General features: G+C 31.8%; 2 protein-coding genes across 3 annotated transcripts in view; one reads left to right on the top strand and one right to left on the bottom strand.

Annotated features, from left to right (window-relative positions):
- LOC111706088 (chaoptin) overlaps positions 1–13,808 on the bottom strand; it is a 62,256-nt gene that overhangs the window by 43,881 nt on the left and 4,567 nt on the right. Inside the window, exon 2 of the mRNA XM_023478853.1 lies at positions 767–874. Within this exon, the coding sequence (XP_023334621.1) occupies positions 767–871 (105 nt within the window). The 5' untranslated portion in view covers positions 872–874. The remainder of the gene's footprint in view (positions 1–766; positions 875–13,808) is intronic.
- Positions 2,015–10,098, top strand: LOC111706089 (uncharacterized). 2 transcript variants are annotated; one of them, XM_023478856.1, is made up of 7 exons: positions 2,015–2,079; positions 2,593–2,655; positions 4,088–4,148; positions 7,319–7,458; positions 8,155–8,286; positions 8,725–8,900; positions 9,832–10,098. In XM_023478856.1, exons 2-7 carry the CDS (start codon positions 2,597–2,599, stop codon positions 9,957–9,959), a joined length of 696 nt encoding a protein of 231 aa, XP_023334624.1. In that variant the 5' UTR covers positions 2,015–2,079; positions 2,593–2,596; the 3' UTR covers positions 9,960–10,098. The 2 variants fall into 2 exon arrangements, with proteins under 2 accessions (XP_023334624.1, XP_023334622.1); XM_023478854.1 differs by lacking the exon at positions 2,015–2,079 and having other exon boundaries at positions 2,558–2,655.

Consider the following 13,808-nt stretch of genomic DNA (forward strand, 5'->3'; position numbering starts at 1 on the left):
CCATGAATTCTGATGGATCAAATAATCTAAGTTTGAAATATTAAATGTTTACATTATCTGTTTGTAGAGATATAGGTATTAGCAAATTTGAGTCTGCGGCAAAGACTCAATTCCTTTATACGTGACCAGTAAACTGCACTCTCATTGGCGGGAGTTCTTGTAACGTAATACGTTTCATTTTTCCTTTTCTGTTCCTTAGTCCAGCAAATGACACACAGCAATTGTGTGTAATGTAAACAGACCCATTTTACTTAGTAAGTGATTTAAAACTTTCTAGTTAAACTATTTGATTTGTAACAACATCAAATTCACATATTGTTATAATGTCGTCATCTTTTTCCAAAATTTCTGATTCTCACTTTATGTGTTCTGAGCTGAAAACTTTAGAATTGTGGATATTGAGATCAATGCTTGATCTCCTCTTTTTATTAATCTTAAGATTAAAATAATGTTTAGTTTATATCCCAAAAAATATATAGATTTCAAGCAGTAGAATGGCATATGCAGAATCCTGAACACCCAATCAGAAGCCGGAAAATTTATAATTTTCCACGCTTTTTTAATAAGAGAACTCTCATTGGTCGGAATCTGATAGGAATATCCAAAAAGAGAGAAAAAGAGCTCATTAAGCAGGAAATTAAAAGTGTCCACATTGGATATTCAACTTACCTCATCGGGATTTAGGGTTGCCTATTCTAAAATGTCCAGCAATTTTCCTCAGTCAGTGTGGTATTTTAAATAAACTGGAGTTTGCAGGGTCCTTTACCTGGTTAGAGTATGGGGTGCAGGAGCACAGCTTGTTGAAGGAGCAGGGGGAGGTGAGCAGGAGTCCGGGCAGGTACAGTAACACCAGTAATATCCGGTTCTTCATTTTCTAAGCAATAATACAAGTAATATCCGGTTTTCATTTTCTAAACACGAATAAAAAGAATACCCGGTTTTAGATTTTTTAAACAATAATATAAAAGTATATAAGTATAATATAAGTTGCGTTCACACTGTGCGCTAGCGTATCCTCCAATTGCATTTTAATTTAAACACCATTTCAGAGATATACACACAAAGTTCTTAACACTCGATTATCGGTAAAAGGTATGAAAGGTTTGATATCAAGTTGTTCAATTTCAAATTTTTTCATATCTACAAATACATTGTTTGATAAAGTATGAATAGATTTAAGATAATTATTTTCCAGAAAGGAAAATTGACCAAGAATATTTTATTTTACTCATTATTAGTTTTCACCTCTAGGTTTACATACTAAATATTATTAGTTTCCACCTCTAGGTTTACATACTAAATATTATTAGTTTCCATCTCTAGGTTTACATACTAAATATTATGCCTAATATAAAGAGTGTTTACTTAAAGGTTTTATATTGTTTAAACCCTGCAGTGTTAATAGAACAGAATGAGAAGACATGTCAACAGCTCATTTAGTTTAGTTTTCATTTCAAGCTTTTATATCTTTACTATATGCTATTAGGGCGCGTATACTATTCTAGTTGTTTAATCTTTAAGCATTTTCTCTTCGATAAAACAACAATACAAAATCTTGCGGATTTACATTTTTTTTCGCGGATGTTCAAAATTTTACAAAAATCTAAATTTGTGAGAGCATCCATGAACAACCTTCCCTGGGGTGATGTGAGGTCCCAAACAAATTTGGGCCCGATGAGTTCAGTAGTTTTGACGTTGTCGGTTAAAAAAAAAAATATTAGGTAAAACTATCTTTATCGATTCATTTCAGTCAAAAATCGTATTTTTTCAAAAATAATGCATTTAGTCTTGAAAAAGACATCATATAAATGATGATATCATAAGATTTTTTGATACATTTAATTTTATTTTTGCATGAACGCTAAAGTAAACTTTGATAATTTGAGCGGTTCTTTTCATATCTACCGCGACAGAAAAAATGTTCTTCTTATCTTAATAAACAATGACATCATTTTTAGAACTTGCTCATTAAACACGGATCTACAAAAGTGCTTCATACGAAAGTTAAGAGACTGCTTGACGATCGTCTTTGATTTCTGAAATAACTTGCAGCATTAAGTCGCCAACGATCTATTACAGGTATGATTTATGAAACATATATAAAAAAAATTCCTGACATTTCTAAAATCGTCTGTTTTTGTGCTTTCACAAATAATAGATATATTAAGAATTATGTTTAAAATTCAATTAATTAAATAAAACTAAAATGGCCTAAATCACCAAATCAATGATTCATATATTTCCGGTAATTTTGAAAAGGCAGAATTTAAGTATTTTGTAATTATTCCGAGATTCGAGAACTTTTAAAATTGAATTGATTAATGAATACCATAAATTACTTCGGCGACGACCTCTAATCGTCGATTTACTATCACATGTACTTTACATCCTATATAATTTTAAATAAAAGAACCATTTTTTCCCAAATATTTAAATTTTCATAATTCTCCTTGACTAAAAAAGTTCTTACTGTATGTACATTTTAATGATCTTGTCGGGGATAGATAAGGCATTGTTGATTATGTTGATGATGGATCGAATAACTGAAACAGTTAGTTAATTGCAACCTTAGAGATAGGAATATATCTATAGAGTCATGATGTCCAGGCTGATTATTGGAATTGTTCTTTGTATTGGAACTATCGTGGATTCCAGGAAACAAATATTCAACAACAAAATTAACTTTTTAAATTCCTAGCAACTATTATCCCGACTTATATAATCACTTTTAATTTTTCCAACCCACCTTTATTGTCCCGGCTGACCACTTTATGTTCCCGGCTGACCAATTTATTGACCCGGCTGACCTCTTTATTGTCCCGGCTGACCCATTTATGGTCCCAGCTGACCACTTTATTATCCGTATTGTTATACTTATCTCGTTATGTATCGATCTTTTAAAGGGAGTGTTCGCGAAAAATGAAAGGGGGTATAGGCTTAATGCAATAAAAAAGCGCTTTTGATCGCTACTAATCCTACTTCTATCTGTTGCGTCTATAAGGAGAAAATTGTTAAAGACATCTCATACCGAAGAGCGTAGCGCCCATACAAATTGAGAAAATTGCAACATACGACTGTACGACGTAAAAAATCAATTTAATTTCAAACAAATCATTCAGATATTACAACCTACAGTCATCGATTATCTTTCGCCACATTTGTATGTATTTAATATTTCATACTAGTTTTGATTTTGTTTTTTAAAATAATATTTAGCTTACAACTTGTTTTCGAACATTCCTCAGATCATAACAATTAAAACATATTATGAAAAATCAACTATATATAAATGTGGCGAAAGATAATTGATGACTATAAGTTACAATATCTGAATGATTTGTTTGAAATTAAATTGATTTTTTTACGGTCTAAGTCGTATGTTGCAATTTTCTCAATTTGTATGGACGCCATGTTATTCGGTATGAGACGTCTTTAACAATTTTCTCCTTATAGACGCAACAGATAGAAGTAAGATTAGTAGCGATCAAAAGCGCTTTTTTATCGCCTTGAGCCTATACCCCCTTTCATTTTTCGCGAACACTCCCCTTAAGTTAATTATTCCCCCCCCTCTCTCGCTACGGTTGGAACATATTTGAACCAAACAAGATCTAGACATTAATTAAAAGTTAAAAAAAACACGCCTCAATCTGAAATTATCCCGCTTCCTCACTTGACCAGGTCGGTACATACTTCATATATAGTTAAATTGGCTGTAAGCGTTATTTCATGTGACTCTTCATGCAAAGATGGCAATGAATGATTTACAACGGCTGCATCCTTCACATTGTAACTTTAATCTGATCAAAAAATGTGGATTCCACTGTGGAAGATTTCTCTATTGCTTTTAAAAAAAGAAAAATGCGCAAGTCACTTTTGCAAAGAACCTGCAAATAAAAATAAACAGTTTAAAATAACAAAAACGCGAATATCTAGTTTTTCAGACGAAGTTTTTAAAGTTACAGTTATAAATCGCGCATTGTCATACTTGAATGGAGGATCACTTGTAATCACGCTTACAGTTCGTTCAATATGTTATTTTTATAATATCAACATAGTTCTAAGTAAGAATTGAATATTTGAATATTAGTGAGAAAGACCTGCATCCTTGGTGCAAATATTTTACCCTGGGAGATTGTAACGGGGCTAATGTAAGAGAGTTAAAAGGGCCTATAAGCGTAATTTCAAGGAACCATCAATTTAATGTTTCATAATGATGGGGGGGGGGGGGTACAAAACGTCGATAATCAAAACGTCTATTATCTAAACGTCAATTATCAAAACGTCTAAAAAGAAAACGCCGATAGTACAAAACGTTGACTACAAAAAAATGTCGACTGCTACAAAACTTCGGTTTTGGTAATCGGCGTTATGTATCTACTCCACCTTTGAAACCTTTATATGATCAATAATGTGGAGATGATGTTTATTGGGGTTTTTTTAACTCTGATAATTCCTACATGTTTTTCTGCAGAAAAAAAATGCGCAATCCAGTTTTGTAGAGAAACCACTATACTTGTTCTGACAAACCTTTTAATGTTACCGTTGTGAATCCAGCATTGTCATTTATCAATGGAGGGTGATTTGAAATATAAAAGAGATTGATAAACGAGCCCAGCCTTTCGATTACGAACTTTGTCCATAAAAGTTTTAACCTTTGTTTACAGTTTTATTTTCATCTTTGATAAAACTATAATTTCTGCAACAGTACTTATATACGTTACATTAGAACAGTAGAACTGAGTCTTTGCGCACAGACAGCCGTAGAACATTTGATTTTTCGAGCCGGGTCACCCTTTCTGGTCGCAGTTTGTACTATATAGCCGGACATTGGGTAAATAAAGCAGACACTCAATAAGGCTAGCCGGTGCATCCGCGGTCAGACTTTAGATTAAATTTACTTTAACGAAAGGGTCAGGGGTGCGTGTGTGACACACTATGATTTTCTAATCCCTTTATCTTTGCAATCCAATGACATATACCTTATTTGTATTTGTATTCTGATAGATCAAATAATCAAAGTTTGAAATATCAAAGGTTTACACCATTAGGTTTACAACATTAGGTTGCACAAAAAATATAAGAAACAGCAAATTCGACTTTTTTCAAGGACTTTTTTCTTTGTAAAGCAATCCACCACGTAATTCAAACCCTATTTGTAATTGTAGGATCATGGGCACGCTTTATGTTTGTAAAAACCGCTTGTTATTGAGGACATCGAATGTATCGTTTTTTGTTCCAAAACTTTTCGTTTCTTTTTTGATTAAGGATTGTCTAACATTTTTAACAATAATTTCTTTCACATTTTTAATCTTTGACTGGTACATCTTGTGACATATCGTAAGCTGAACCAAATTAAATTATAAACCTCTCTCAATTTCAGATTAGATTAGCCTAAATTTATCTAATACAATATCCATGTGTCTGGACCAGGAGAGACTTAACAAATGTAGAGCAAAAACCAATTCTTCATTTCCTTCAATTTATATATCTTTACAATCTGATTGTGCATTTGATATTTCAAACTTAAAGGATTTCATCTGACAGATTTTAAGGTTTGAAATATCAAATGTTTATGACATTGGTAAATTAGAATTTCTGGCCAGTGCTCAGTTACTTTTGCCGGGTTACAGTTTTACATATTATTAGAGCTTATTTTACTTAAAGATTTAGCCACAATGGCCATCATGTTTAGACAAGATATACGGGGTTTCAATTCATATTTTATGAATAAAATGTACCAATCGGAATTCCGTTGCGCGCAATGATTGCTTCCGCTTGCGACATTTCATTGCGCGGAATTGCGCTAAAATTGCGAACAAGGAAGCAATTAAATATTTGCAGAATTGGGTGCAACGACATTGCTTTTCCATCTAAAATAAATAATTTTAACTGTGGTTAAGTTACTATTTAACAATTTAATATGATAAATTTTTCAAATGTTCACATTAGATGAACATTATAATGGAAACTTTTTTGGTGAATATTGGAAGGTTCGTTTAATCAAAATTAAATATTTTGCTACAGTGAGAACCAGAAAACTATGGTATACAGAAAGACAACATTTTAGTGTATAATTAATGTCGTTATAAAGCAAAAAAAAAATAATTAGTAACTTATTAAATCACTTATTCTGCTTGAGTCTAAAATGTCGTCTTCTAATGCCAGATTTCTGATTATCATGATACATACGAATATTATAAAACGAAAGAATAATTTTAAAATCAATTTCTGAGCATTTGAGACTGAAATGTTATAGTGCAGTTCAGTTTATTGTATGCCACTACCAAAGATTAAATTGATTTTTTTTGTTGTTGAACTTAATTGTGCAATGATAAATTGCGTGTCATAAGGACGAATATTATCAAAAATTAATACACAAACGTAAAAAAAGTGGACGGAATTGCGTGCAATTAAATTCACTGTCGCGCGCGCAATGGCTCGCAATTGTGCGCAAGTAAAATCCTCTTGTGTTGGAAACCCTAATAAAATTTTTTAAAATTTTATAAAATTTTATAAAATTTTATAAATTTTATATTGTTTGAAAAAGCTAAGATCACTTAATTTAAAAATCTAACAGACAGTATAGTAATATATACTGTTGAAAATTTAGCATATTAAAATCCAGAAAATTTATGAGCAACTCAGAACCCGCAATTTAAAAACTTTAAAAAACGGTTTGAGTCGTAATTCCTTAACCCCGACTTTAAGACTCAATCTTCGATCCAACTCTGACGACAGTTTGTGTCACGTGATTGACAGCTGCAAGATCTTCGGCTTGACTTAAGGAGTTAGGACCAATGAAAATAAAACCGACCGTGGTTGGTTTTAGTGGAGAATAAGGCTCAATGTTGCGTCTTGTTCTCATAAAAACTCGGAATGCGCCAATTCCTGCCATTAAAATCAGCCAAATAAAATATAAAACCGGTTTTTGAACTCAATTCTGTGGAAAATAAGATGCAGCTTGAATCCGAAAGCTCAAGGCCCAACGACAGCTTCGACTCGAGCCGTGTTTTCCCGAATTTTTTAAATGGCGGGCTCAGATTTCCTTGAGTTAAAAGCGAGGGTTATTTTGACAGAATGTAACCATCATTGGAAACATCGTTGATCTGAAGATATGATAAGTTTTATTTCTGTTTCCTAAAAATGGGGTATTTTGTTGTATTTTCCCTTAAAATTTTTACCCTTTTTGCAAAAAAATTCAAATTAAAAAGGTTTATATTTTTGCACCCTCAGCATCTCATGTAACGTAGAAACTATAACAACTAGACAAACGATACAAATAATGAATTATTTAGATCTTAAATCATCCATATTTCAGGATCGTTTGATTGATATCTACGATCTACCGTATGTGACGGATTCCATACAAATTTGCCAGGACGTTTGCGGGGTTATTGAAGGCTGTAAATACTTCACTTATGATGTGATGATTGAAAAATGTTATTTGTATCAGTACAGGTATATCTAGTTCTTTCATTAAAGGGAGTGACTGGCTAGGTATGGTAGTTGAACTGAGAGTGCAGTATTATAGAATAATGCTCAGAAGACGTTTTACGTTTTACATTATTGCTAGATATAAGACCGCAAACTCGCTCTTCTATACTTTCGAACTCTCAGCTCAACTACCATATCTAGCTACAGTCACTCCCATTAAAACACTGATAATTCTTTCAAGTTCTGTCTTTGTTGAAATATTATAATCAACACTGATTTAAAGATGATCAGCTGAAATTTTAAAACTCCATTTTTAATACAGTGGTAGGCGTTTGTATCAATAAATCGTAGACGAGTTTTACATAACAGATTTGCTCTCAATTGTCGCCGATGTTTTTACAGAAATAGAGAGGAAATTATTCTGTTTTAATGCTATTAAATGTCCTGGCACTTGTATGTATTGTCATGTATCCTATCCTAAAATCACCGGAAAAAATCCTAAAACTTCAATTTGTATAATTTCTTTCGCCATTTAAATAAAAGTCTTTAAAAATGTATAAATATATTTGCTGAGTATAAAACAAGAAACCCGTTTAGCTTGATTTTTTTAATACAAATTTTATCCTGTTTATAACTTTATGATACATCTTTTTGCCGAACATTGTAATTAAAATTTCTAAAATGCAACAATAAAAGCATAATCTAAGGTGCCTAGTTTAGGTATCTCGATAACTGCAATATTATCGGAGGAACATCTATCCCTGATCTAGTAGACTGTGATTGGCACATGGAGAGAAGCTGCAGTAGTTTCGTGAGACAGAATTGTGAATATCCAACAACAGAAATACTAAGGCAAAGATCAAATTTTTATTCAAAAGGAATTGAGTCTTCGCTGCAAATTCTGATTTTCTAATCCCTATTTCTTTTAACTATTAATTTTGTTAGATCAAATAATCAGAGTTTGAAATTTCAAAGATTTACACCATCAGGTTGCACAGAAATAGGGATGGAAAAAATTAAGATCATGGCAAAGACTTTTTTAATCTTCTAATTTCAAACCATGGCGTGGGAGTTACTAAAAATATATAAAGAAGTTTATCACAACTATTATGCTTGACCGAAAGTAGAATGAAAAACAATGAAAAATAATCACATTTTCTCTTAGACATTTTATAATAACCGACAATATTTCTACTTGACCAAATAGTCAAAGTTTATTATATTAAAGATTTAAAACACCAAGTTAATTTGAGAATTACATATAAATAATTTTTATTAACTCGATGTCAGGGCCCCAGCTGCAAACTCCCAGGAATGTCAGAGGTTTCTGAAAAACTTCGAAAGCAGCGGAGCATCTTATTTTGTGTACAATACTGAATCACAAGTATGCGAGCTACATACCAGCAAGAGCTCTGCTTGTAATATGACCAGTGGACCTGTGGAACCTCATTATACAGAGTGCACAGGCAAGGATACTAAACAGACAACCAAATCGAAAATCAGAATCAACGAATAGTAAGAAGTAATTGAATTAAGCACGGCTAGTTGAACCATGTCCGAAGGATTCGACTTCAATAGCGACTGTTCGGAATTTATTCATTTTTTTGCCTTACATTCCATTATTTAGTTTACATTGAAACCGTCATCTTCTTTCTTTCTTTGCCAATCTATTTAAAGGAATTGAGTTTTTGCCAAATATTCAAATTTTCAAATCTCTATATCTCTGCAAATTGAAGGTGTAAACCTTTGATATTTCAAACTAATATTTGTTATGCAACATAATTCATTATTTGAATATCTAAGGTATCAACATTGGTTAGCAAAGGTATAGGGATTAGAAAATCAGAGTTTGTTGCAAAGACTCAATTCCTTTGATGTTATTTACAAACTAAAATTCAATCTTCAGATCGTCACATTTAAAGAGTCACTTTTGGTACTCTAGGACTAGGTACTGTACCAGATACAAAGTAAATTCAAAGTTCAAGCTATTTATTAGTTCCTACTTCAGTTATTACAGCAAATGCTATTTTGATCAATAATTGAATTCATATTAATGACGTCATTCTATGTTTCCAGCGATGAGTAATTGTTATAAGATGATGGCTTATAAAAAAAGGATGAAAAGCATAATTTTTGTTGTAAGAACATTAACAAAATGAAGAAAAAAATTAACTTAATTTTATTTTCAATGGATAGTCAAAGTAAATTTTGAATGACCTTTTTACCAGAAATCATCAAGTAACTTATTAAAACAACAATAGAAAATAATCAATTTTCACAGAGAAAATGTTGGATATCTTATTCATTATACATATGACAAAGTTTTTAAGGGCACCGTCGTTGAGAATCGAATAAAAAAATGTTTTATTCCTTTTTAAAAAATTCTTCGGTATTCAGGGCATCATTCCTCCCAGTGGTTAGAACTTACAGAAGCAACCCCATCATCTGGAGTGAGTAAAATACCAGCCATGCAAACCTTGATTACTCGTGTATTTACTTTACTAGGCATATATTTGCTTTGTTAATTAATCAGAAAAAAAACGAGAAAGTGTTATCAGAAAAAAAAACAAGAAAGTGTTATCAGAAAAAAAAACAAGAAAGTGTTATCAGAAAAAAAATATATTGTATATTGTATATTGAATAAAGCACTCTTTTAAGTTCTAATGTAGAAAAATGTACATTAATGATAAACTGAACAATAGCCTCAAACTCTAATTTTCCACTCCTAAACCATTTAAAATCTATAAACCTTTGATATTTCAAACTATGAATCTCAAACAGTCAAAGTTCGAAATATCAAAGGTTTACACCGCCAGGTTGCAAATAAATAAGGATATCAATTTAGACTTTTCTATTCATTTGGCTCAACGAGCTAAACAATTAAAAAAAAGAAGATTTTAAAAATAATTTTTATTTTATTTTCTATTCCAAGCAATGAAGGATTTTAATTTGTATTTTATGTTTGAATATATCTTTTTCTACGAAATGACATTTCACACTTCAGTTGAATTTTCTTTCTTCTATTCCCTGGAGTAAGAAAATTGCACTCGTTTGAGGAAAACATTGACACTTTCAGTTTCTGTTTCAAGATTTCAAGTTTTTTCTTTATATTTTAAATACTTTCTGTATAGTCCATGGAGGTCTTAAAAACAGTGGAGTAAAGGAATTGAGTTTTTGATTCAAACTCTGATTTTCTAATTTCAATATCGTTGCAATCCGATGTCGTAGACCTTTAACCCTATCCCTGCTGGGGTACTTGAAAACCAGGATATGCTGAGGGGGGACAAACTATGAATGCTATTAGATCAAATAATGTAAGTTTGAAATATCAAAGGTTCACATCATAAGGTTGCAAAATTATAGATTTTACAAAAACTGAATTTGTTGCAAAGACACAATTCCTTTGTACGAACGATTAATACCAAATACTTTTAACAAAACATTTATTGACTTTCTTGATTAAAAGTTGTATTAAAAAAAGTGTTTTTAAGAATGCTTTATGGTCGCATATAATGTATAAATATTATGAAGCGGTAATCTGTGTTTGTCTGTTTCTATGTCCGATCTTAACTTTTGAACCCTTTGCCTCTGATTTTGATTGGGGAACATGTGACAACCACGGAAATGTTCTTAGCTTGGTTTGGAGATTCTAAGTTGGGTGGGTCTACTTGTATAGGGAAAACTGGTAAAATTGGTAAAATAGGTAAAAGACGTACGGAAGTAACTATGAGTACCCTGGACAAAAGGCAACGCTGGGTTCTCAAGCTAGCATAACACTATAGTTTCGGTAGAAGTAAATATTTCTATTTACTGATAGCTCCGAATTAAGGATTCATATCTCTAATTGGATAATGAGATAGATAGAAAGATAAATGTTACCGCCATACTATTTCTTTTGGTTCAGAATAGACAACAAACACATGACTGAACCTTGATTGGATCAGGCGCTAATGGACTCGGCATATAGAAGTGATAAATATAAAGTTGTAATCTCTGTTTGCCTGTGTGTTTTTCTGTTTGGATGTTAGATCATAACTAATGAACCCTTTGCCTTTTGACACTCTAGTATGTCGAGTTCATTAGCGCCTGATCCAATCAGGGTTCAGCCATGTGTTTGTTGTCTATTCTGAACCAATAGAAATTGCATGGTGGTAACATCTATCTTTCTATCTATCTCATTATCCAATTAGAGATATCGACGCTATAACAGTAAATGGAAATATTTACTTCTACTGAAACTATAGTGTTGATTAGGAAACTCGGTAGGACTACGGGAATGTTCTTATGTTTGTTCAAAATTCCATTTTGTGGGTTAAATTTTATTTGGAAAACTTGGTATCCAGGCAAAGCTTGGTTCCTAAGCTAGACATATCATAATTTTGTAAATAGTGTTATTATTAGATATTTACTTTTGATATGGCAAAATTAATGGTTTATAAAGATTCATCACGGAACCCTGTATCTTATCAATAATATAGAAGATAACGTTGTTTTTCTAGTTTTATAAGTTTTCAATTCTGATATTTCTTACATTGTTTTCCTACGGTAGAAATTTGCAAGACCCTTTTGTAGAGAAAATGCTATAAAGGGTACTGCTGTGAATGAGGAATATTACTCTAAATGGAGGGTCACTTGAAATTACATTTACAGACTCTTTACCGTGTCCAACTAAAATGTTTACCTTTGTGTGTAAACCCTTGAATGTTTGCAGGTACTTTATTATAAAGTAGAAGTTAAAAACATTTATTGTTTACTCTCTACAGTATAAACTATATTTATTCAAGGTAAAACTCTGTCAAAATTAAACTAAAAATTAAATTTTGCCATGAAATTCTGAGGAAAATTATTTTGGTTTTTAATTGAAAATATTATTATAGAAATGAGTTTCATTTTATTTTCTTTGCTTGTAAAACTATAGTTCTATTTTATAAAAGCATTTCCTGTTTTTGTTTACATGAGATTGTTTTGTTATCCCGCTGTTTTCTTTACACTTAATTTTCAAAACAAAGATAGTTGGAAAATACATAGTTTAGCACTAATAATACAGAGGCCAAATTTAAAGAATTTGAGCGGCGGCTTAAATTTAAACAGCGGATCAAATTTCGTTGGTTTCACTTAAAATTGTATTCAATGTTTCAAGATTTAAGCCGGCGCTCAATTGAAACCGGTTTTTGGCGGATTTAAGACGCGGCTCAAATTCATTAAATTCGGACACAGAAAACACACGGTCTGCCGCTTTGGTAATTATAAATGTGCGGTACAGTCCAAACTAGGACTGCAAAGGTTGGCCCAGCTCGAATATTTAAATGTGCGTGATAAGGCAAGATTGGTAATTAATTTTTATTAATGTCATTTTTAATAAAATCTTATTTGATTTTGAATTGATTTTAATTTGAAATCTTACATCTTTCCAGTCATTACTTATCTTGTTGAATACCTATGGAAGAGAATAAAACTAGTTTATAGTTCTTGTAAATAACCAAATAAATTTTCTTTTCTCTTACTTATAGTACGTAAAGTTAAGAAGTTAAGTGATGTGATAGTGCTTACTTTTTTATAAATAAATCCCTATCCGCAGTGCTTCTTGGTATCTCTTCTAGCTGTGGTGTCTCTCAGTAAGATTTAATAAGTTAAAGTAAAGATGAAACTCTTAATTAAACCAGTATAATTCTATTTTTTTCTAATTCAGTAATAGAAAGATAAATAACTTTTTAGATCATTTTATTAAATTTAAACGTCTAAAATCAATGGGATTGTGGAGAAGATAAATTGATTATTGATACACAATGTATTTGAATGAATAGTAAACAATATTCTGTATAAACAGAATTGGTTTAGGCTTGGGATATTCATGACAAATATATTCTTAAACTTTATGTCTCCAATTCTAAATACTCAAGAGTCATAAGATAACATATGGCAAAGAGGAGAAACAAAGGGTCCGGAGCTGGCAGAGGGAGGAGGATGAAGAGTTTAAGGGGTACGTGGGAATACAGAATGGGATGTGGGATAAGGGTGGTAAAAGGGGGTTGGGATGAAGGATGAAGGGGGGCCAAACAAAGATAATATATATATAGATATGCAGGCAGGTATAAATTTTGAGGTCTTGAGAAAAGGTGCAAACAGCACCATCTCTGTCGTACGCATGGCATTTTATCCTCTGGATTGTTGCTAATTTATCACTTTGTTTATGCGTGATAGCACTAAATGCGTACTATAGTATCAACAATGTATACTGCATATTGTACTTAATGAAACAAATTAATCAATGCAAATAAAACTGAGGTAGGAATTTGACTAGACAAAGTTTAAATGTGCAAGTTGTACTGAATGGCATACGTAAATTAACGCAATTTAAATAAAAATTATGACTA

Source organism: Eurytemora carolleeae, unplaced genomic scaffold (assembly GCF_000591075.1).
Source record: "Eurytemora carolleeae unplaced genomic scaffold, Eaff_2.0 scaffold701, whole genome shotgun sequence".
Lineage (NCBI taxonomy): Eukaryota > Metazoa > Arthropoda > Copepoda > Calanoida > Temoridae > Eurytemora > Eurytemora carolleeae.